Here is a 26660-nt window from a genome sequence, read left to right on the forward strand (position 1 = left end):
TGAAAAGAATTTGGGAATTGCAAGCGAATTAATTATTGTAATTTTGCCATAAAGCGTTAATTTTCTACTCTTCATGTGTCCAGTATTGATTCAGTCTCTCTATTTTTTTCTCCCAGTTTAAAAGAACGAGTTTTGCTTGATCATAATAAAAATATATTCCTAAGACTGTTATGGGATCGGTTACCCAGTTAAGACCCGCTATTTTGTCAGTTCTATTTTTCCATTTACCAAGCCAGAGACCTTCTGATTTGGTAACATTTAATTTTAATCCTGAGTAGTTACCAAATTGTTTAATTACTGTAGTTGCAATGGGGATCGACGTATCATCAGAAACAAACAGAGATGTATCATCGGCGACTTGAGATATTTTGATTTCTGTTCTATTTGGAAAACTATTAACTTTATTTAGGCCAACGTTGACACTGTGAATATCAGAATTATGTCTTATCTCACAGGCCATTATCTCTACAGCGAGCAGAAAAGAAGTGCTGAAAGTGGACATCATTGACGGATGCCTCTGTGAAGTTTAAAATATTGGGAACACCAACCATTATTAATAATACTGCTTTCACAACGGTTGTAGATAGTTTTAATGTATCTCACAAACCTTGAACCAAACCCGAATTTTGAAAGTACTTCAAATAGGAAATTCCACTCAAGCGAATCAAAAGCTTTCGAGAAATCGAGAAACAGTATGGCGCCAAATAAATCTTCCTCGTCAGCATAATCAATTATATCTTTTATCAGACGAATATTTGTCCGATATAACGGCCTTGCATATAAGCAGTTTGATCAGCGTTTATAATGCGGGGTAAAATGATTTGGAGTCGTCTGGCAAGCGCTAGGGCTAATATTTTATAATCGGCATTTAGGAGGCTAATTGGTCTCCAGTTACCTAACAATTCACGATCATTCTTTTTGTGGAGTAAGCGAATAGTAGCTCGACACTGAGAATAGGAGAGTTTACCTGTTTCAAAACCTTCAACAAAAGAATTAAATACTAAAGGTCCAACGAAATCCCAGCAACGCTTAAAAATTCCGCAGGCAGACCATCTGGTCCAGGAGTTTACAATTTTTTAAATTTCAACCGCTTTTGTACATTCATGAAAGGAAAGATTCAGATCGCAAATTTTTCTTTCAGTTTCTGTTAGATGCACAGGAATGTCGATAGAATCAAGATAATTTTTTGTATTTCGATAGTTGAAATATCAGTAGAGGAATATAATTTTTTTGTAAATATCAAACAAGAATCCAAAATTCATTAGGCAAACGTACGGTTTTTCCATTTTGTTTCAATGAACTTATATTATTTTGAGCGTTACGGCGACGTTCAAGGTTCAAAAATAATTTTGTACATCGGTCAACTTGCAAAGACCAGTTGGCTCTGGCACGAACCCGTGCTCCCTAAAGCTGTTTGTCATATAGAAGCTGAATTTCTTTTTTCAATATATTGTATTCAGCAAGCACTTGGGAATCCGTGGCACAACTCGGCCAACCAATAAACCAATTTGCATTTTCAAAAAAGAAAATCGAAATGGAGCTAATTTTCAATTTTCAAATGGTTTTATCATCTTGATTATTAACTTTTAGGCCTATTTCTAAATTTAAACTCTTTGGGCTGAGATTGAAGTGAAGGAAACAGGTGTATACTGCTGTGAGGATGGCACTTTACGGCCATTCAAATTTCCCTCTGACAAACTCTACTTCCCACAATTCGTATTTCCGTTTTTTCAATTTCCAATATACCAAATGTCCGATTTTCCCATTTCATTTGGAGCGTGGCAGCTGATAGTATCTATCTTTGGCCTAGGAATGCATCAAATTGTGACAGTTGTTTGCGCGGGCAAGTCGTTCAACGGATAGAGTAACGAACATACAAAGAACAATAGTGTTGCGGCCGCCGGAAAGGAAAGTCCGATATAATCAGTTTGACCTGACCTGCTGAAGTTTTGCGCGCTTCCCGTCATCGTCGCAAACTGGAACATTGTGTAAATTGTGACAGTCATCTGCCCAATCAGAGCGCGGCATCCACATTTAATTTTATCTGATCAATTTATTCAGCTGTCAATCTTTGTACGCAATGATGTTCTCCTCATAATGATCTAAGTAACCAATCATAGTTTTAATTCGTATGCCGGCTCACTTTATAAATTGCACCTGTTCCAACCCGATCAAAATCTTGTGACCTTAAAGGCGTTTGAAATCATGTTTGAGACATCATCGTCTAACAGTTCGTTCAGAGATACCACTTGCCCAGGGCAAAACATTTTGGAGATGAACACCTATTTCGCGGTGACTTCTTCCTTTTTCACTCTTTTCTTGAATTTCTTGCGGATGAAGTGCACGCGTACTCTACCATCCAAAGAACAGTTTTTTCTTGTCTTCCGGCATGTGAGACGAAATTAGGGACTGGCCAGTTTGTTCAGCCTCGCGCGCTCTGTACGTACGTGTGTAGTAGGCCTACACACACTCCAGAGCTTGCAGAAGCCGTCTGAGATAGCGTTCTACATTTGCACCATAAATCGGAAGAAAAAATGTTGATATTGCAATAAAACGGTCACTAATCTGACAATTTGTAGCTGTGGAAAAGCAGTTATTGTTGGCGTGGTAGCGTGCGCCGCTATGCGGGTCATCAAAAGGCGGGGTTGACCTTTTGATGACCTGCATAGCCACGCACCCAATCCCGCCAACAGATAGCTGCACAGCTAGACAATTTGATGTCCCAGTGAAGAATGTAAGATGTATAATGATAAGATTATCAAGAAAATACCGCAAAGGATGCACTATGACATCGGCGCCGTGCATCACCCTCCGCTTCGCGTCGAGTGATACGCTACGCCAATGTCCTCCTCGTGCATCCTTTGCGGTATTTTCGTAATAACCTCATATTAGTAAAGTTACGCGCCCGAAGGGCGCGCCAAAAAATGAAACTAAATGATGAAATTCATGGCTAGCACGATGCATTTTAGGCAAGTATGAGCCCGTGTCGAAATTTAAAAACACACTGACCCCCTAGTTGAGCATTACAAAATAGGTGACCCCATCATCAAAGTGAAAAACAGGATGACCCCCATGAATCCACCGGCCTCCAAGGCCGAAGAAACTGACCAGTCCCTCATTCCCGCTAATTTTTAAAAGAATGTTGTGCCAATTATCGTAAGCCCCGCCCCAGTACATTTGGTCACACTGAGATAAATGTTACACCTTAATTCCAATTCGATACAGTTATTTCCGCCATAATATGAAAAGATACTGGGCCACGCCCCAAATGAAATGGGAAAATCGGACATTTGGTATATTGGAAATTGAAAAAACGGAAATACGAATTGTGAGAAATAGAGTTTGTTAGAGGGAAATTTGAATGGCCGTAAAGTGCCATCCTCACAGCAGTATACACCTGTTTCCTATATTTCAATCTCAGCCCAAAGAGTTTAAATTTAGAAATAGGCCTAAAAGTTAATAATCAAGATGATAAACCCATTTGAAAATTGAAAATTAGCTCCATTTCGATTTTCTTTTTTGAAAGTGCAAATTGGTTTATTGGTTGACCGAATTGTGCCACGGATTCTTGGGGAACAAGATTCTCATCAATTATTTGTTCAATTATTTGTGATTTTTTTAAGCATATTTTGTTTACTTTTTCTTTTACTAGCTGCATTTTGGGAATAGAATATACTGAACTGTTGAATTCTTTTTTTCGTGATATCCCATAACAGCCTTTTAGAAATACTGTCATTGAATTCAGAAGTAGTCATGTTGACAACTCTTTTTACACCTTCGATGTATTCATTTTCTTCTAAAATAGAAATGTTTAAACGAAAAAGACCAGGTCCCCTCTCGACAGAACTCACGTCTAAATTGAGCATTAATAATCCGTGGCACAATTCGGCCAACCAATAAACCAATTTGCATTTTCAAAAAAGAAAATCGAAATGGAGCTAATTTTCAATTTTCAAATGGTTTTATCATCTTGATTATTAACTTTTAGGCCTATTTCTAAATTTAAAATCTTTGGGCTGAGATTGAAATAAAGGAAACAGGTGTATACTGCTGTGATGATGGCACTTTACGGCCATTTAAATTTCCCTCTGACAAACTCTATTTCCCGCAATTCGTATTTCCGTTTTTTCAATTTCCAATATACCAAATGTCCGATTTTCCCATTTCATTTGGGGCGTGGCCCAGTATCTTTTCATACTATGGCGGAAATAATTGTATCGAATTGGAATTAATGTGTAACATTATCTCAGTGTGACCAAATGTACTGGGGCGGGTCTTGGTTACGAAGATTGGCACAAGATACTTTTAAAATTAGTGGGAATGAGGGACTGGTCAGTTGCTTCGGCCTTGGAGGCCGGTTGATTCATGGGGGTCACCCTGTTTTTCACTTTGGTGATGGGGTCACCTATTTTGAAATGCCCAATTTGGGGGTCAGTGTGTTTTTAAATTTCGACATGGGCTCATACTTGCCTAGTATGCATCGTGCTAGCCATGGATTTCATCATTCAGTTTCATTTTCGGCGCGCCTTTCGGGCGCGTAACTTTACTAACATGAGGTTTATAATATTACGAAAATACCGCAAAGGATTCACGAGGACATTGGCGCAGCGTATCTCTCGACGCGAAGCGGAGGGTGACGCACGGCGCCGATGTCATAGTGCATCCTTTGCGGTATTTTCGTGATAATCTTATTATTATACATCTTACATTCTTCACTGGGACATCAAATTGTCTAGCTGTGCAGCTATCTGTTGGCGGGGTAGGGTGCGTGGCTATGCAGGTCATCAAAAGGTCATCAAAGGTCAACCCCGCCTTTTGATGACCCGCATAGCGGCGCACGCTACCCCGCCAACAATAGCTGCGTTTCCACAGCTACAAATTGTCAGAGTAGTGACCGTTTTAGTGCAATATCAACATTTTTTCTTCCGATTTATAGTGCAAATGTAGAACGCTATCCCTGACGGCTTCTGCAAGCTCTGGAGTGTGTGTACTACACACGTACGTACAGAGCGCGCGAGGCTGAACAAACTGCCCGGTCGGCAGTCCCTAACATCGTCTCACATACTGGAAGACAAGAAAAAAAGCTGTTCTTTGGTTGGTAGAGTGCGGGTGCACTTTAGGCAATGAATTTAAGTTGGTGCGTTCAGCCGCAGGAAATTCAAGAAATGGGTGATAAAGGAATAAGTCACCGCGAAATAGGTGTTCATCTCCAAAATCTTTTGCCCAGGGCAAGTGGACGAACTGTTAGACGATAATGTCTCAAACATGATATCAAACGCCTTTAAGGTCAAGATTTGGATCGGGTTGGAACTGGTGCAAGTTATAAAGTGAGCCGGCATACGGATTAAAACTATGACTGGTTACTTAGATGATTATGAGGAGAACATCATTGTGTACAAAGATTGACAAATTGATTAGATAAAATTAAATGTGGATGCCGCGCTCTGATTGGGCTGATGACTGTCACAATTCTACGCAATGTTCCGGTTTGCGACGCTGACGGGAAGCGCGCAAAACTTCAGCAGGTCAGGTCAAACTGATTATATCGGACTTTCCTTTCCGGCGGCCGCAACACTATTGTTCTTTGTATGTTCGTTACTCGATCCATTGAACGAGTTACCCGCACAAATAACTGTCACAATTTGATGTATTCCTAGGCCAAAGATAGATACTATCAGCAACCACGCCCAAATTGAAATGGGGAAATCGGACATTTGGTATATTGGAAATTGAAAAAACGGAAATACAAATTGTGGGAAATAGAGTTTGTCAGAGAAAAATTTGAATGGCCGTAAAGTGCCATCCTCACAGCAGTATACACCTGTTTCCTATATTTCAATCTCAGCCCAAATATTTTAAATTTAGAAATAGGCCTAAAAGTTAATAATCAAGATGATAAAACCATTTGAAAATTGAAAATTAGCTCCATTTCTCGATTTTCTTTGTTGAAAATGCAAATTGGTCTATTTGTTGGCCGAATTGTGCCACGGATTTGTAATGAATGATGATCAGAAAGAAACCACGGTTTTATGGAGGATTTCGATACTTGGCACATTAAGGAATTTGATATTAAAAAGAAATCTAGACGGCAAGCTACAGAAGGTTTCATCTGACGCCATGTAAACTGTTTACAAGTTGGATGCTGTGTTCTCCAAATGTCAATAAGTTTAAAGTTCTTACAGATATAGTTTTGGAGACAGGTTGCAACATTTGGATCTGGTTGCAGCCACCGTTTTTGTCCATGTCTGGATCAAGAACGGTATTGAAATCCCCTCCAATTATAATATTATAAAGATCGTGTTCGCCCATCCAGGTGGCGAGATCGGTGAAAAAAGAAACTCTTTGTTTTATGGTATTGGTGCATATATATGTTAATGAAAGAAAAACAATAGTTATTGATTTTAGATTCACAAGTAATTTCCTGCCATCTGTGTCAGTAACAACATGACAGAATTCAATTGGTAAGCCACGTTTCAGCAAAATCGAAACACCACAACTGTGATTTGTTTGCGCAAGGGAGTGAAAACAGTTTCCACCCCATCATTGTGAATTTGTTCTACTAATTCCTGTGTGATATATGTTTCCTGTAGCAGGCAGACATCAGACTTTTGGCGTTTAAGCCAATGAAACAATTTGTTACGTTTGCATCTATCACGTATGCCATTGACATTATTGGAGGTGACATTCAATTTTCCATTATTCAAGGTTAACATGAAACTGTACATCTTATCTTCATGCAAAAAATTGATGAGATTAAAAAACAGTCTCCATACACATTGACTACTTTTTTTGGTTTTACGTCGGGTCTGCACACCATCCCTGATTGGTGTATTATCGTGTCATTTTGTTTGTTTCTTGATTTTGGTTTCTGATTTGATTTAAAGAAGTTTGAAATTTTACGTGGAATTTTGTTACCTTGTAAGTTAGAGTTGGATTGTTTTTCAGTCTTAGAGACGGTACCAGCGTCACTTTCATTGCTCATTTCTGTCATAGTCGATGGGATGACTGATGGCGTAGAGACTGAGCATAGAGTTTCAGAACTGGATGAAGATCTGAACTAGAGTCTTCTTCATCGACTGAATCCAGATCGGTGTTGTTCGTTGTTTCATCCTCATTTGAAGCCACAAATCGCTTATGTGCTTCGTTAATACCTGTATACATTCTGTAGTGGGGCTGACTTGTATATGATGGAATTTATCAGACGGTTGCCGTTGTTTATCACTCGATCGACGCTTCGATACGGCTTAGGCCGGGCTCCATGGTGTTACCGTGGCGGCGGCGATTATCATCATGTTCGGGTTTTTTGTTGGTCTTCCTACCCTTAGCATTAGAGGTAGGAACTAGCCGTCGATGGTTGATGTGAAACCGCCTCGTTGGTTTCCAATTCCATACCCAGTGACGAATATGGAGAGTGCGGGTCTTCGGGATACGCAGGTCTCCCGGGTACAATTTGTCCAGGATGAAATATGCGCACTGCGATTCCACATACTAATAATCCAGTACGAGGGAGTGTCAAGTCGGTCGGCAACTCACAATAAACCACACGATCGCCGTTGAAGCAGTTCGTCAGTTTACCGTTGTACCTGATTCGTTCACGAATGATGTCAGACTTAACATTGCACCCCTTTTCAACAAGCACGTCGCGTAAAGCGTTATCGTCTGCCGAATGCGGGAGATCTTTTACACGAACTCGGGTTGCCCCAAGAGCACGCATTCTGGTTGCAAGCGAAAAGGGGTTATGCTCAAGAATATCAACCGATTTTCCTCGCAAAGTAATACCGTTGGTTATCAAGTTCAGTTGAGATTGCCTATCTCTGACATAGATTCGCCATAAGGCGCGAACTTTCTGAATAGAGATCAGATTGTCACAGTGTATTTCTTGAATCAGGCAATGATACAGTTCTTCAGATGTGAGAGGATTACGCTTTGATTCTCCAAAGTCAATAAAGGAACGTTCAAAAATGAAGACTGTGAACTCACGACGTTGTATCACCCCAATATGTAATAAGTAACCCAATATGTAATACTAACCCAATATGTAATAACACTTAACCCAATATGTAATACTAACCCAATATGTAATAACACTTAACCCTATATGTAATACTAACCCAATATGTAATAACACTTAACCCAATATGTAATACTAACCCAATATGTAATAACACTTAACCCAATATGTAATAACAATGAATTTTGGATATAATACTGACCAAAATAAGACTAAAATATGCATAGCAACCATGATCACGCCCCTTCACGACCAGCAGCATTTCTAAAATTTGATAATTTTTCAAAGGTTTTTTGAGTTTTTTACCCAATATGTAATACTAACCCAATATGTAAGAACATTTCACCCAATAAGTAATAATGTTCAACCCAATTTGTAATACTAAACGAATATGTAATAACATTCTAACCAATATATAATCCTAACCCAATACGTAATAACATTTATCCCAATACGTACATTCTCAGACAAAATCACTTCAACATCCAATTCTCCGGACATTTCTTCATTATCTTCAAATTAGGTAGTAAAGGGAAAGCAACTCCACACATCGTTCATATTTGGGTTGTTTGCGTTTTATGTATGATATCATGTATAATATAAGTGTATATCCTGTTTGGCTGTTTTATGTAAATTGTTGTTTAGCCATGGCGAGACGTACCCGTAATCTACGTGTCTTGTGTTACTCCGAGTTGGAGCGGAGAGACTACTGTGACACTACGATCCTTTGGCGCTACGTTTCGAAAACAGAGTTTTCTTCATCAGTCGCTTAAAATTCAGTTTTGTTCGGTGAGACGTGTTGAATGGTTGATTGTTTTTATTTTGTAATATGTTGTTCCACTTGAGTTTGTTGTTCAAATAAGGAAGCTAAAATATCTACTGTTTGATCTCGTTGTGTTTGTATAGGTTCTTGTGAACCCGAGTTTGAGCTATTGTAGTTTTTGTGAAGTCTGGCGCTTATAAGTGTGTCGCCTATATTTCTGTTCCTTCTGTATGCGATTATTGGTTTGTTTTGGAACCCAAATATGAACGATGTGTGGAGTTGCTTTCCCTTTACTGCCAAAGAAGTGGCATTGTGCTTGCATTAAAGGAAATTATCAACAGCACAAAATGGTTGAACGCATGGGTTAATCTACTATTTACAGGAACGGGATCATGGATGTATGTTCGTGAAATAATTTGGCGGAATGGAAGGAAATACTGAGTTTTAAAAATAAGGATATGGTATGTTTGATAAGTTAAAGGTGCTGCCGGTGTAAATTTGATGATTTTTACTATGTGTCAACTGCACTTCAAAATGTGTACACAATGTGTTGACGGTCGAGAGCGTCATTAATGTTTTACCTTAGTAAATAGAGTAAAATGAGAAAAATAAAGATTAAAAATAAAGATTGAGGTTGTGGGTTCTAACCCGATTGAAAACAACGTATAATAATGTTTACAATGTGTAAAAAAGTTTTCTAAGACAATGTGTTAAAATTTTATTACATATTGGGTTAACCCAATATGTAATAAAATTTCCATGCATTCTCTATGGGGACTTTATTACATATTGGGTTAACCCAATATGTAATAAAATTTCCATGCATTCTCTATGGGGACTTTATTACATATTGGGTTAACCCAATATGTAATAAAATTTCCATGCATTTTCTATGGGGGACTTTATTACATATTGGGTTAACCCAATATGTAATAAAATTTCCATGCATTCTCTATGGGGACTTTATTACATATTGGGTTAACCCAATATGTAATAAAATTTCCATGCATTTTCTATGGGGGACTTTATTACATATTGGGTTAACCCAATATGTAATAAAATTTCCATGCATTTTCTATGGGGGACTTTATTACATATTGGGTTAACCCAATATGTAATAAAATTTCCATGCATTCTCTATGGGGACTTTATTACATATTGGGTTAACCCAATATGTAATAAAATTTCCATGCATTTTCTATGGGGACTTTATTACATATTGGGTTAACCCAATATGCAATAAAACTTCAGTGCATTCTCCTTTGGGGACTTTATTACATGGAAGGTTTATTTCATATTTGATTAACCCAAAACAGATCGTTAATTACATATTGAGTTAACCCAAAAATATTGTGTGGGAGCACATATTTTTAGAGAATACCAAAAATAGTTAGGCCGGTATTATCATTCAATCGAAGTTGGTGACTTCAGCCTTTCAGAGCTATCATGTATAGTTTCTCCTCTTTATTAATCTTTGGAAACATTTCTGTCAGGATAATATTCCCGTTAATTTGCCCATAATGTTGTGATATTACACATCATATTAATATATCGGTAGTCGCTTTCATATTTACCATAAATTATGTTTGGTTTTATGAATGTTGACAGCCATAAGTGTTCCGCATGTAAACAAACAAGTAAAAAAATTGAACCATTGCTGTCATTTTCTGATTGTCGTGCGGTCAGGAACAAGCAATATTGGTGAAACTTTTCTTTCCGTCATGAAATTATTGCTAAATGATTATAAGAAATGTATGTGTTTTCAGGTATTTCCGCTGTATGAAAATTAGGGAACAATTAAAATATAAATTTAAATGCTCGCCGACGGCTTGATTATGGTACCTGGGCGTTCCTAGCTTTTTTGCAAGTTTACTGATCTCAATAATTGTCGCCGCTTTCATCTACAGTTTTGAAGTGTTTTGGCCACACAGGGACGTGTTGATGGTTGTTAGGCATTTTTTGCATTATTTTGCTTAGTATTATATTCCAAGTTTAGTTTTATTACATATTGGGTTAAGTGTTATTACATATTGGGTTAGTATTACATATTGGGTTAATTATTACATATTGGGGTGATACAGACGTTCGGGCATCCCGCCATGACCACCGTTGTCCATTCAACAGGTGTTGGATGACTGGTTTGAATGATGCCCTCGGCCAATGTCATGCGTTGACGGTTGATGTAACACGGCGTCCAAAAAATACCCCAAAAAACGTCAACTGGGAGCGTCGAAGAGTTCAAACCGACACGCAAAGTGAACAAGCCCAAACAAAGTAGCAGCTATCACGTTGGTCAAAAGAAGTATAAAGTCCGCAACGACGAAAAACGAAGAAAAAACGCAGAGCCAGTAGCTCGTGTTGCCTTAGCGAACAAGCTAACATCCATTTCATGATGACGAATTTAAAGACGGTGATTATATTGATTTTGATGAATAAATGTCATCAAGTTTTCTAGTTTTGCATAAAATTCAAATATTTTAATTTTAAAATAGTAAGCTTATTCTGAAAGAAGGTTATACAGACCTTTTCTTTGACAGCAGCCATGCAAACATTAAGTCCATAGTTTATTAACCTTATACCAATACACGTTATGTTGAATAAATGCATCTAATAATTAGCGGGTACGAGTAAATTATTGTTTTACATCATGAAAATTATACATCTTAATTAGACATTTTAATATTTCATAATGAAGACTAATTAAATTGTTTCCAATGATACCCTACAAGCTAGGTTAAACGTGTAAAATAAAGTTCAGTAGATAATTTATAATTTTCATGAAGATAATTTTCATAAAAATACACACACTACAAGTTAATTATACCATGTTTCAAGGTAACTTTCAATACATGACCATGACAGGTATTTCATCCCTATTTCCTTCTGTTAAAGCCCCATTTTGCAGCGTTGGCATGTCTCTTTGGCTGATAAAAAAGTTGAATAAAAATTTTATCATTTGTATATACTGCCCAAAAAGAATATATCTGAGAACAGATGTAATTTGTCAAATAAATTTTGGGGTAGGGGTAAGTTTTTCCTATTTCATGAAAACTGTATGTATAGAAGTTGTTTGTCATTTCAATACGTACACCACTGCTTGCTGTGTTTCCGGTCCATGTACTAATTGAATAATATTTGCACGCGGAGGCGATAGGCCGTTTATTATCCAGTCAGAGCTCTTGTGATAATATACTGCTTTCGTTTACGTGCATTAATACACTGCGTGGGACAATTTCCAAGAGTGTGGGGGTCAACTTATTCCACACAGTCGCTCCCATACTGTTTCGGCTTCTTAGAGATTACAGAGTTTATAGCGTTTGACAAGCCAGGTCATTTTTGCCTTTCTTCTCTCCTTTGTTCAGTCGAGTTCGCAGGTTTTTTCGTGAGCGTCTGTTTTCTCTTGCACATTCTCTCTTGTGCAACCCCCTGCACCACCTGTCAGGGATGTTCTGCATTTTTAAACTTCCCGCCTTTGTCTTTTTCTTCTTGCTATCCAGCCACCTATTGCTTCTTTCCCGCTCTTCTTTGCCTCTTTTGACCTTGTTTTTTGCTATGTTACTCTCTGTCTTGGTCATGCTGTTGGCACATTGTCGCTTATTAGTTACAAGGGTGTGACGCAAGCGAACATTGCTACTCTTATTCTTCTTGATAAGCTACCTTAGTCTAGCGAGTTGCTAGTTGCAACACGGATTTATTAGATATCTTCTCCGTCATTTTTTCTCTCTCCGTAACATTGCGTATCGGAAACGAACATTGTTCGCTAGACTAGGTATTTATTCTGATGTTTCTGTGCGCGAGCACCAAACGGAAATTTACATCTCTCAACAGAGGAGCTGTGAGAATGTACAAGAGATTTTATGCTTATGAAATCGGGGCCAGGCAGTCGAACCGTTGAGAGGTTGCTGCGAGGGTGCCCACGAGTATCTTCATAAAGGTACGGCCAAGTAGTCAACCCGTTGAGGGGTTGCTGCCTGGGTGTCCGGTAGTCTTTACAAGATGGGGAAAGGTAGCTAAGGGAGCGTTCAGTTATTATGGCCGGGGTGGGCCAGCAAATTCCAAGGGGGTCACCTCTAATTTGAAAACTGCAAGGGGGGTCATGTGTTTTTCAAAACAGCTCGGAGGGGAGATCACTTGATTTTCATAAGTATCCGTCTCGTCAAAAGGAGTTTCAGTGTTCAGAAATATTCTGGCAGATAAAATCATTTGCTGCATGATTTCATCCTCTGAAGTCATTTAATTGTAAATCTGAACAAACGTATAATTATCTGTCCCATGAACATCTTGCTTTGACAACTCTGAGGCTTGTCTTATTGTAAATCAAGCTTACTGAGGGCAATGAATTCGAACAATTCCTATTACTTGCATATTAGAGATTTAGCAAGTTTTGTCAGGGAAATTATTTAACAGTCACCTGTAGACTACTAGTACCATATGAAGTAAATTCTACTTTTAGGTGAAATTCAAATATCATAATTGTTGTCAACATCTGAACTTTCAAATACCCTATTTGAAACAAGTACATTTGTATCAATTGTCAAACACCTATAAAAGCAAAATTTAGTTTAGCATTGTAAAAAATATTCATAGTTTTCTCATAGACTCAAATGTATAGTGAATCAACATTTCGGTGATTCCAAATCCAATTTCTTGCACACATATCAACCTTTAACCATCCTAGTCTCAGTACTTTAAAAATGAATAATCAAACGTCTATAAATACACAGATTTAGCTTTTATTGGAAAAAAGTATTCATAGCTTCCTCAAAGACTACCATGTATAGTGAATCAACATTTCGGTGAAATTCTACAATCCATTTTTTGCACTCATATCCATTTGTAACTACCCTAGTCTAATTAAGTACATTAATATTAATAATTGATAGTACATAAAGACACAGATTCACTTATTTTTGTATTGGAAAAAAATTATTCATAGTTTCCTCATAGACTCCCATGTATAGTGGATGAACATTTTCAGTGAAATTCCAAAATCATATTTCTTGTACACATAATATGCACTTTTAACCATCATATTCTAATCATGTACAATTATGTTAATTATTCAACGTCTGTATATGCACAAGTATAGCAAGTTTTTTATTGCAAAACAAATATTCACAGTTTTCTCATAGACTCCCATGTATAGTGGATGAACATTTTCAGTGAAATTCCAAAATCAGATTTCTTGTACACATAATATGCACCTTTAACCATCATATTCTAATCAAGTACAATTATGTTAATTATTCAATGTCTGTATATGCACAAGTATAGCAAGTTTTTCATTGGAAAAAAATTATTCACAATTTTATCATAGACTCCCATGTATAGTGGATGAACATTTTTGGTGAAATTCTAAAGTCAAATTTTTTGTCCACATACCAGTTGTAACAACCCTATTCCAATTAAGTACATTTATGTTAATTATCAAATATCTATAAATGCATAGATATAGTTTTGTATTGAAAAAGTATTACATAGTTTTCTCATAGACTACCATGTATAGTGAATCAACATTATCAACAGCTGATTATCAATTAAATCCAAATATCAAAATTTTGAACACACATGCTTGCGCAAAAATATTGCGATTCACCTGTAATTTCTGTCCAATCCCTTTTAGGGGTACTTTCAAAATTTTAGCAAGTCAGAAGGGGAAATTTGAATATGAACACCTTGTGAGTTTGTGAGGGGGTCATTTAAAAAGTCTGAGAATCTTTATTTTTTTTTTCTATCAACCCCCTTCCAGAGGTGTTTGTGTGTGCAGCTTTACTCAAGCAATGTAGGGCGTGTCATGAAATTTTTGTCATCTTAAAAGGGGGGATCATCAATGTTTTGGTGCAATGGGTAGGGGTTTCACTTATTTTGATGATGCGCAGGAAGAATTTGCTGGCTCATCCCCGGCTATAATAACTGAACGTTCCCTTACCTTTGTTGGGGTTGCTGCAAGGGTGCCTACGAGTATCATTGAGGGTGTACGAGCAAGAAAGCGAAAAAAATTAATTCCCCTCAGGCAGGGAGGGTCCATAGTACCCTTATGCAGTTACATGCAACCTCGGTTTCCGAGGTCCTGTCGACGGGCACCCTCAAAGTTGGCATGTAGGTCGGTATACTGTGAAATGTCAGTGTTTTCTTTTGAGAGAGTAACTTGTCAGCTGAAGAAGACAGATCACGCATATCCCCTGGGTTACTTTAGAGGGTGCCCCTCGACAGGCCCAACAAATCACGGTTCGACTATCAGTCTGGTAAGGATTTTTAAAATGAGTCATGTTGTCTAAAGGAATTCAGTTTATGTATGTATGATTACATGTAGATAGTGTATTAGTGTGACAAGAAATTACATGATTGTGGCATTGGAATTAATGTTTTGAGACAACAAGAAATGAAATTAAATGTATGATACAACAATGGATATTAGGAGTGGGTTATAAATCACAATAATGGTTGATGTATGGTTAGGAAGTTTTGAGGTATAGGTGAAGTTTGTATGAGTGCGGAGGAAAGCACACTGGCATTAGGTAGCCGACCAGAACGCCAGCCCAATCCTAAAAACTAGGCTATATCATTGAGCGAAGTGATAAGGTTTTAACATTACGTTATTCAAGCCGCATCACGTACCGAAATCAATACGTCATGAAAATGTGTGTATAAATCGGAGACGTGTCAATTAGACTTTCTCCCTCATTGCAACACGACAAAGGAGAAAACAACCAAAGCTTATACAAAGGGCGCTGCTTTCTCCGCCCAACCTCCCTCACCGAGCTTCAGATCGCTTCGCCATGGTTTAGCCGACCAGAACCACGGTCCAATATCAATTTAATCACTCATGACTATCTTGTCAAAAAAAACTCGATAGGCTATATCATTTGGCGAAGTGATAAAACTTGAAATATTGATATTTCGTCACGTGACGTATTCTGACGAATCGCAAATGGAATGAGCATGTGGCGTGCTATTAATATGCATAGCTCAAAGTTCGTAGTACCACGAGGCTTTGAAGAAAGATCGCGCGCAGTCTTTTGCTAGTGGAAGAATTTGGTAGTCTATTTTTGACATGACAAACCCTAAGAATACGTGTAGTCGACAGAAAATGTTGATGATTTCCTTGGTGTTGGTTTTATTATTGTCGGAAATTATTGTAACACCAGCAGATGCGATCGGTTTAGGGGTAGCTGGTGCCGTCGCGCTGGCAAGCTTAGGGATCGGATACTACGGTCATTGGCTGTCATCACGAAGATACAGTCCGGAGGACTTCTCATCACGAGAATACTGTCCGGAGTACTGGGCTGAAGCAAACATGATAGGTGAGAAAGATTTATCATAATTTGTCATAAGTTAAATATAATACGAATTTAAATAAGAAATTATCCTTACTTGTCGAGTAACATTCTCTTAGCTGCAACTTACTAGTTTTATGCGTACGCGTCTCGGCTTCTTAGATAAGTTCGGTTTGTGCTTCGTATAAAGAGTTCCGCATGAGACACAGTAAATTACCATCCCACGTAGGGACAGGGATATTTTGAAGTAGATCGACAAGATCTTTAGAAAAGTCTTATCTTATGCTAATGCAAGGAAAGGGATATGGTCAGAGTTGACTGAACTTTGGTCAACTACTTTGTTTTATTTACAGATAGAATATGATTAATGTTGATCGACAAAGCCACGTGACTGAAAATTGATACCTTCCCGCCAAAATTGATTCAACAATAAAAAGATGGAATTTCAATTTGTAAGCTCAAAATGTTTGTGTTTTTCTTTCTATTCTGAAAAAGAATTCTCACTCAACAAATCAGACATTATAACCTGATTAAAATAATTCGATATATCTATTAAATATTTAAAAATGTCCATGAAATGTACTGTTTTGCTCGATTTTTTACGTTTTTAGGGAAACAATTGAGAAAAGTTAATACTTGTAATTAGTAAGTGGTTGTTTAATGAACTTTCGCGCAACTTTTTTTTTCTACTGACAATTTTGTTTTCATTATATTTTCTTGAAATTGAAATATGTCTGTATTTCCCCTATGTGATTTGCTGGGAAGATATAGACTGTTCAGTCTGCACGACAACCCGGCTTTTGGAGATGTGGCAGTACCAGTGATTTGATTGGCTATTATAGGGTGTATTGGAATTTGTGACGTCGTGTCAGAAAACACTTTTTAATTTGTGGGTTAACCTCCTCAATGCATGAATAACAAAAATATGTCATCATATGAAAATGTTCTACAATAATTTGATGATGTTTGTAATTTATCTGATAAAAATAATTTTCTTAATGACTTGTGAAAGTTGATAACCTAAATGTGCACCTTCCATGTTTACAAATGCCACCCTGCACATAAATGGTCTCATCCCCAATGACATTATTCTGTTTTCTGTTGAAATTTCTTTGCTCGACTCCTTTGAGTGATCTCCTTGATCATGTGTCTCTCCGACTGTTACCCTTGAACATCTGACGTTTTTTTAATGTTTGCGTTTCTAGTTGGAATGGTTTTGCTGTCAAGTGAAAACAATAATTGTGAACAAGATTTGACAATGTGATTCCTCCAATGGCCACCACTATGATATGTGAACAGTTTTTATGTACCCTGATGAAAAATGTCAGTTCTTGTAAAGAGAACTATCAAAACTAGTTATCTTTCTAGTGTAGAAATAAAGATAGGTGCAAAAATATGGCTTTGCAGGAACAAGCCTAGATTGAAAATTCTAAGTGTAGCAATGACATGTTCTGATAGGACGGACTGATGCAACGCTGCCTGTGATCGCAGATTTGTGTCATAGTAACATCAGTTGTGACAGAAATTTTGCTTATCTGGAACTTCTATCAACAAACACGAGTTGCCAAAAGTTTACTCTGAATGCAGTTGTAATTCACGACTTCTACCACATTAATAATAAAAAATGTGCTCAGAACGTCAAGGAGTTATGCGGTATTTGTAAGCTTACTAGTCGTATGCACTGACGCTCACCACTCGAGTTGATAGATGGACACTCACTGCCCGAGAAGCGGCAATTCATGGCTCGGGTGGAGTTGTGATCTTGGGTGACAGGAGTACCTGGCCCGAGCATGAAATGTTGCTCAGATGGAGTTGGGATGATATGGCTCATATACGTACAGCCCGAGGCATGGAATATCGCCAGTCAAGCTATGAATAAGCGATTGAACAGCAAAAACAGGGATACCTCATTATGCATGACCTAATTATGCCTAGCCTCAAAACCAACAGACGCAGCTCTGAGATGTCAAGTGATGTTATTCATAAGCATGATTTATGCCCCTTGCCATTTTCCCGCTATGTCATGGAGGTTTGCGTTCCCCTTAAGGTACAGAAGTTGGAAGAAAATCGGCTTGAAAATTATAGCCTTTTTTATTTTTCTCTCACTTGTATAGAATGCTAAAAACACTTTTTAACACATAACCGTAGCAATCAATTACTTTGAAATTATAAATGATATCTAAAGGCCTTGTCTTCGAAGATTGTCTGTATGAATTTAGACCAAAAATTGCAAAGTGTCGAGGGGAGGTACTGTCGACCCAATGGAAACTGTACCCTCCATTCCTTCGTGAAATGAGTACACCAGCTGAGGCGGACGGGATTGTAGAACCCCTTTACCCGATAGTCAAAACCTTTCCAAACGTGACACTTACAGCTATTTTCAATCAGCGTTGACCCCCAAGACCAGGATTATGCCACAAAATAGACAACATTTTGGGGTCCTCATTGTACTCATGGGTAAAACTGAAGGACCACATTTTTTCATTTCGTTACCATGCCCTCTGGGGCTTGTGCCCCTATTATTTTTACTGGAGTTGTTCTTCTTCTCCTTCTTCTTCTTCTTCTTCTGTAACCTTTTTGTCACCCTCGGATCAGAAACCGCTGCAAGCACCCAGTTCAAACTTGCAGGTCTAATAGGGTCCTATCAGCACTCTTGCACCTAACCCCTGAAATTTTCATTGTCACATGCCATCTTGGCTTGAAATTTGTAGTCTGCCTAATTTGCATAATATTTGACCAACAAAAAACTTTTGCAGAGCATTGTACTAAGATGCTATATGCAAAATTCAGGGTCATTCGCCCAGTTGTTTTTGACAAGAAGATTTTTGAGTGATTAAATTGATATTTTTCCATACCTAATTAATTATGCAAAATCAATATATCTCAGGTTTGGTTCTTGGTTAATATGTGTCACTATGGGACAAAAATATTTTGACAATTTAGGATGACCTTGAATGACCTTTGACCTACTTTCATGTATCATGGCTCCCTTTCAAAGATCATTGCACAAAACGACTTGCAATTGTACTCACAGGTAAAACTGAAAGACCACGTTTTTTCATTTCGTTACCATGCTTATTGGTCACATGACCAAGTGGTGATCTTCAAATGTAAGTTTAAGCCATCTCATTATCATAAAAACTGATCAATCAAAATTCTGTTAACATCATTTGCAGACAAAAGGGCAAGGCTCCTTCATGCAAAATTTGAAGGTCTCGGGCAATATCAACTGTGAGAAGAAGATTTTTAAACGATTAGTTTTCACATTTTAATGACCTTTGACGTGTGCTATACTTCTGCAGCTAAACTATGGCAATGACTTATTCTGACCTATGTAAGAGTCCGGGAGGACCGGTGTGTAATGAACATTGACTAGTAGGGGACCAAATTGTACACTTCAATATTTGGGATACCCCCTGACCTTTGACCCTTGCAACATACTGAACCTCATTAATTATGCACATATCTAATAATAAGGTTCCAAATGGGGCTAAAGGTCCAATTTTTGGTATGCATGGGTAACTATGGGAGCAAGGTTTTATGACAAAATGTCACATGACCAGCTACTTCCTGTGCCTCATTAATTCTAAACATATCTAATTCTTGGCTTCGTAATAGAGTTATAGGTCTGTGATTTGATACTCAGGGATAACTACTTGAGCAAAGTTTTTTGACGCAATGTCACGTGACCTCGATGATCTTTGACCTCAAATATACATATATGTCCACAACTCAGTAACCACTAGTGCTACACCCTTCACATTTGGTATCATAGGAGACCTTAGGATTGTACATCTTGTACGTCATTAATTACATACATATCTAATTCTGGGCTTGCCAATAGATATAGAGGTCTAATTTTCGATACATAGGGATAACTATGGAATACAATTTTTTTACTTCAAGTGTCACGTGACCCCGATGACCTTTAACCTCAAATGTACATGTATGTTCATAACTCAGTAACAAAAAATGCTACACCCTTCACATTTTGTATGATGGGAGACCTTACGACGGTAGATCCTGTATCTCATTAATTACGCTCATTTTAATTCTAGGCGTACCAATGGAGATAGAGGTCTGATTTTCGGTACATAGGCATAAGTATGGAATACAATTTTTTTACAATTTGTCACGTGACCTCGATGACCTTTAATCTCAAATATACATACATTTCTATTACTAAGTAACCAAAGTGCTACTCCCTTCATATCTAATATGATGGGAAACTTTAATGGTGCCACATCCTTTACCTCCTTCATTATGTACATAACTAATTCTAGGATAGCCATATAGCTAGAGTGCTGATGTTTGGTTACAGGGATAACTATTTGACCAAAAATTTTTGGCAATTTGTCATATGACCTTGATGACCTTTTACTTAAATTGTGCATACATAACTACCGATCTGTAACCACAAGTGCTATACATTTAATAATCGGTATTATGGGAACTGAGGCTGCGTTCACAAAAGGGTTGGGGGGCTGGAGGAATTAGGGGGATTCGAAAATTTTTGGGGTAGTAGAGGGGGACTTGAAAATTTTGCTCTACCTGTAGGGGGGACTTGAAAATTTTTTTGTTCCCTTTTATGTTTTACATTTTCCAATTCCAAGTTTTTGTAGATAATTCAATGAAAAATGAATACCATTTTTATGTCATCCAATTGTTGTAATGTTAGTAATAATTTAAAAAATCTAGAACCATTTTGCCGTATTTCATTACTTTTATCTCGAAAAAATATAAATATATGTGATTTGTTGTAAAAACCAAACTTTAGCCTAGTAACACAGCAGAAGCTGCAACTGTTGATGATTTTTGCAATATTTCTATGCAATATATCATCTACAGTTTCTTGCTGTCTCCCTACAGCATTCTCAAACACACAAAATTCAGTTTGTCAACAAAGCCTGTATGTATGAATATGTATTAGATGATAATTTAATTAGATTCCAGACCAACAGTCAGTCGTCAGTGATACAAATGCATGGTACACATACACAGGATATGATAGAAAGCTGAGTACTGGACAGTTCAACATGCTGTAGGGAGTAGGACAAGAATGCAGTTGTATAAACGGAAATAAAATATTGCCAAAATTATTAAAGTTCGTACAGCTGCTGCCTACGGGCAGTGTCACTATCAGGTACTACCCTGCTACTGCAGTGTCACTGTCACTGCATACCTGAGCAGTGACAGAGATAGCTCTGACCCTGATGTACATGTTATTTGAAGAAAGAGTTTGTGTCAAATGACGCTCATGACAGTGTAACATACTTGTATAACCACTATATTCCATTCTCCTCCTAACAGCTCTGGAAGAAACGTTGAAACAGAAGGTTTACGGTCAGCATTTGGCTGAGAAAGTTGTGCTCGATGTTTTAATAGGCCACATTAAAAATCCAAACCAAGCAAAAGCATTGGCGTTATCATTTCACGGTACAACTGGTATCGGGAAAACCTTTGTCAGTAGGATAATTGCTGAAAGTCTTTTCAAAGATGGATTGAGCAGTAAATACGTTCACGTGTTTTCTACAAGACTACATTTTCTGCACGAGAGTAAGCTTCCAGAATACAAGGTGAGACAGAACCTCAAAGTTAATAAAGTAAACAAGTATGTTTGTGCGTATCTGCCAAAGAATACGCACTGACCTCTGGTTCAGAACCTCTTGCTTGCGATATAGTAAAGTAAAACAAAATGGGTCTTTTTTCATTAACTTGGGATAGAAATATTCTCAGACAGTTAATGGAATCAAATGTCACTTGCCTATGGTTTTGAACCGTATCTTATCAAGACGAAGTCTTACGATTCTCCTTCGTTTTCATTTCTGTATGAATTGTGGATAATTAAATGGTCGGTGGCTAGTTTTAACTTATATCGGACATAACACTGACATAAGAATGTTTTAATTATATCAAGATTAATCTAAATCAACGTATTCTATACTATTGATGTCATTTATAACTTTTGTTTGAGTCTTATCCACGTGATCAGGGCATGAGTCATTGCATCAGATGATGACCCTCTGATATCTGTATTTGGAATTTTGGATTCAGATTCAGAGGATGTAGCTCTGAATATCCAAAAAAGTGAATCCTTGGTGGCCAAATTTGATTGCTTTGTGACAACATGTTGCGTGCATTTGGAGGCCATATGGTACTCTACTTTGGCCAAGTTGTTAAAAAATCGCTGCACAAATGACTGAGAAATCGCTGGTGACGGATGCACAGACGGACAGACGGACACAACCTAATCTATGAGTCCCCGCCGCTGCGCGAACTGAGGGGTGAATAAAATACACCGTATATTCTGATCTGTACGTGAACGACTTAATCTTCCTGTCTTTTGTCATTTTAATTTGCAAAATTATGACATCTTGAACTTGTTGTTGAGAATGGAATTTACTGAAAAGAAATTCGGGGAAGCTGGATGCATATGAAACTACCAGCAAGCGTACAAATTGATATTTATTTTCAGGGATATTAGAACATAGGAAAATGCAAAGGGAGAAACTTGCCTATTATAAATATTATAGATTACTTGACACAACAAAACTCAAATCATTGTACAAACAGAAGGAAGCAGGTATAAGTTGCAATATCAAACAAGCTCAATGCGCCATTTCATCGTTACAACTTTGGCCTCGACATAGCGATACATGCCGGAATACATTGTGCAGTACATTGATTTATTACTGATATGCAATACAAATACAAATGACCAACCGAGTATGCATGTTTATTCGTCATGTTGCCATATTTTCACCAATTGACAATAGCAAGCAAAGTCAAGGATACGTCAAATTTATATTACTCTGTCAATTTTACCAAAAGGTAAATTTTTCGCATCCATTATGCTGCTATGTGGGCCTTCTTTTAACACTGAGCTAGCTTCCACCTGAAGTTAGCTTACCTTATCTAAGCAAAAGTCTGCCATGATCCCATCATTTCCACTCTACTGAAACAGTTTGAGGAAAAACTTTCCTTTATATATAGAGTTGTTTTGAAAGATTGAATATGTATGACGTACAAAAGATTTATTCGAACAAGAATGAAATTATTTCAAGAAAGTGCAAAGTATCAAATCGGTTCCCACGGAATACTGTTTACACACATAAAGGATTTTTGACCAGTGAACGTTATCGAACTCATATGACTATCTATGTGTGGAAAAGCACGTAGTTTTAAAATTTCAGATGACCTGCAGGATTTGACCGGTCAACCTTTGGCCATAATAACTGAACACTACCAAATCTTGAATGTCAATGCTTTGGTATCTTGTATCGCTTCTCACACAATATGTGTATTTGACAATTTTTACGTTATATTTTATGTGATTTCTCACTAGAACCAGCTTCAGTATTGGGTATCTTCAAATATTGCAGCCTGCGGCTGGCAAATGTTCATCTTTGACGAAACGGACGAAATGCCCCCAGGATTGATTGATGTTCTGAAACCATTCCTGGACTTCTATCCAAAAATTGGTGGGGTCGATTATAGAAAGAGTATATACATATTCTTGAGGTTAGTATTTCATTGTTTGCTGAAGTTTTCTTTCCCTCTTCTTTAAATTCTAACGATCATACCTCTCTCTCTTTATCTTTATGTGCATACCGCCTTAAAGTTGTGAAAACTGAGCAAAAATCACCAATAGTACCACATAAAACTGTTAGCATATACGTTTGCATGGTGTTCAGAAGACTTGATCAAACTGTAGAATGTTAATTTCTCTGTACTTGCAACCACCAACATGAAAATGCTTGAGTTGACGCATGTGTGTGTCCGATGTGTTAAGAACTGTTTATTCGTTCTAACGAATAAATTATCATTGTAATCCCAAAGTTTAGAACTTTACTGGTCAAACATTGACGACTCTGTTAGGTCTTGATTGACCCATTCAGTGATTTTATAATTAATTCACGGCGGTAAAAAGAGGTCAACTCTGATGACTATCATGCCATATGGTGATTGATTAAGTAATTACTTAACGAATTTAATATTTTGCTAACCATAGTAAAATACTTTGGATGAAATAATGATGATAAATTACATGCTGTTTCAAACAACATCTTTTCTATTGACCGATGGTTGTTCACATGTCACTTGCACTAGAAGGGCTATGATGTACTAGCAGAAAATATACAAATTAGGATTTACTTCAGTGTATGTGACCCTTCTCTCTTATGAAAGCTGGCATGTGTCCCTGTAATCAAGAGAGATGAAGCCTTTATCACTCGCTCGATTGAATAGGACGATTGACAATGCTTTATTTTAGCAATTCTGGTGGAAGAGAGATATCAAGGCGAACTGTGCAGCAGTCGGCAGATAATATGACAAGAGAAAACATCACTTTGAAAGAAATGGATGGAATTCTGAAAAAAATGGCTTTCAATTTAAAAGGTACTAATTGTTCTACTATTTAAACCTGAGATTGAGACTTTAATTCGCAAGATGTTAGATAATTTATGGCACATAATTGCAAGAGATCGACCTTTTAACCGTTTAACGTACATGCACATGAAGACAGATGTTACGTTGTGCAGGTGCTAGTTTAGCAAATTTTACATAATTATAGAATGGGTGAATTTACGGTTATTGAGGTTTCCAGAAGAGAAGCTGTCAATACCACCAGCAATGAATTCATTTTCAAACGATTCAGTTTCCTTCCAAGTCCAAAAATGTTTATAGTTTTGATTCGACAGACTGATATAAGTAGACCATGTCAGCACAACCCCACCTGCCCCCTCCAAAATCTGTCTGTCTGTCTGTCTGTCTGTCTGTCTGTCTGTCTGTCTGTCTGTCTGTCTGTCTCTCTCTCTCTCTCTCTCTCTCTCTCTCTCTCTCTCTCTCTCTCTCTCTCTCTTCCTCTCTCCTCTCTCTCTCTCTCTCTCTCTCTCTCTCACTGACACATACATATCATATACTCATAATACACATACCCGCTCACTCACACACTGGAGTACATCAACCACAAACATTTTCATATTCAATTAAATATTTTGCATCCATCGATAGAGAGTATCTAATCTTAAATCCGATGTTGATTTTTCAGGCGGATTATGGCATAGCAACCTGATAGAGAAAAACCTTATCTCTTTCATGGTTCCTTTCCTGCCTCTAGAACGATCGCACGTCTTGAAGTGTATCCAAGATGACCTGCGCGATAAAGGTTTGAAACTTTCAATAGACGACGAACTTATTAATGCGATTGCAAATGAACTCGTCTATCGTCCAAAACATTTCTCAGAAACGGGTTGTAAAAGAGTGTCAGAAAAGGCCGACCTTATTGTGAATGAGAGAAAACGTTCTTCTGGAAAACACTAAAAAAATCTTGAAAGTCACTAAAACCGTAAGGGGCCGTCGATAATAAAAGCTGACGCACGACATACGTAATTCTTTCGTTCGGGGGGGGGGGGGGGATTAAAGCGCATTTCGTTTTGTGTGCGTCAAAATCGCATAAGGTTTTCTATTATTTTCAAAGTGCGACTTTGCAGCGAGAACACAAAACTACCTTCGCGTTCATCGAGAACAGAATGACCACAAAATACGGAGACAGAAAAGACAACGAAAAGACATGAATGTGATATAAAAGCTTGTATCCTTTTTCAACTTGAAACATGTATGTGAAACATTTTCCTACGTGCGAAATACATTTAAATGTTCTGTCTTAAAAGTGAAACACGTAAAGTGGAGGTTTATTAATTAATGTGCCCTTCCGGTATTTTTTCATGGGCGTGCGGATCGGAGAGGTGCGTGTGGGTTTGCAGAAGAAACGGCATCATGATACGAAATTGATTTCGCATAAGAACTTTCGTTTTGAGGGGGAGGGGGTTTCAAGTAAAATGAAGGAATTATGTTTCTTGTGCGTCAGCTTTTTTATCGGCGACCCCTAAGATAACAGAAGGTGGTAATTTCAAACAAGTGAACATCACTTGAATCCCACGGTTGCTGATGATAATGATGGTGAAGTAGTTCCATCGCAACCTAACATGATTGGAACTTATCTGGGATGATTGGATCATTATTGTTTTCTCTCAAAAGTTTTAGTTGCCCTATAGCTGAATGTTGCAATATTACAAATTACTCAAAAACAAACCAAAAAACAAACAAGTGCGTAACGTAAAAGGAAAAGCAGATGAGCTTACATTCGTAGATTAAACAGATATTACTTCACCATTCAATTATCCCAAATTAGTTCAAATCGTGTTACCTGTAAATCACAGAATTCATCACAGGATTGGCAAGTTGCACGATTCGTGCCGCATGTCGGCCACCAAATAAGGCAATTTGCACCTTCAAAAAGAGAAATCGAAATTTTCAGATGATTTTAACTTTTAGGTCTATCTTTAAATTAAAATCTTTGAACTTGGATTGAAATATAGTGAAGAGGTATATACTGCTGAGAGGATGGCACATTACGGCCATCTGAATTTCCCTCTGACAAACTTTAATTCCAGCTATGCACTGCTTCTGTTTTCCCAATTTTCAATTTACCAAAGATCTCATTTTCCTATTTAATTTGGGTTCGGCAGCTGATAGCATCTATCTTTGGCCTAGGACGAATCCGTGGCACATTTCGGCCAACCAATAAACCAATTGCACCTTCAAAAAA

General features: G+C 37.6%; 1 protein-coding gene across 1 annotated transcript; it reads left to right on the forward strand.

The window, feature by feature from the left end:
• Positions 1 to 15864: 15864 nt before the first annotated feature.
• Positions 15865 to 25984, forward strand: LOC139134482 (torsin-1A-like). The gene is made up of 6 exons (XM_070701341.1): positions 15865 to 16078; positions 21362 to 21627; positions 23397 to 23572; positions 24324 to 24448; positions 25101 to 25217; positions 25920 to 25984. The coding sequence occupies exons 1-6, from the start codon at positions 15865 to 15867 to the stop codon at positions 25982 to 25984; spliced, it is 963 nt and encodes a 320-aa protein (XP_070557442.1).
• Positions 25985 to 26660: the final 676 nt, after the last annotated feature.

Source organism: Ptychodera flava, chromosome 6, assembly GCF_041260155.1.
Source record: "Ptychodera flava strain L36383 chromosome 6, AS_Pfla_20210202, whole genome shotgun sequence".
NCBI lineage: Eukaryota > Metazoa > Hemichordata > Enteropneusta > Ptychoderidae > Ptychodera > Ptychodera flava.

What these genes read in the sequence shown, in the direction of transcription:
- LOC139134482 (XM_070701341.1), top strand. Translation starts at nt 15,865, where the DNA reads ATGTTGATGATTTCCTTGGTGTTGGTTTTATTATTGTCGGAAATTATT. An exon ending in AATGGCTTTCAATTTAAAAG is followed by an intron (nt 24,449 to 25,100) that starts GTACTAATTGTT and finishes TTGATTTTTCAG; the next exon opens with GCGGATTATGGCATAGCAAC. An exon ending in AGATGACCTGCGCGATAAAG is followed by an intron (nt 25,218 to 25,919) that starts GTTTGAAACTTT and finishes CTTGTGCGTCAG; the next exon opens with CTTTTTTATCGGCGACCCCT.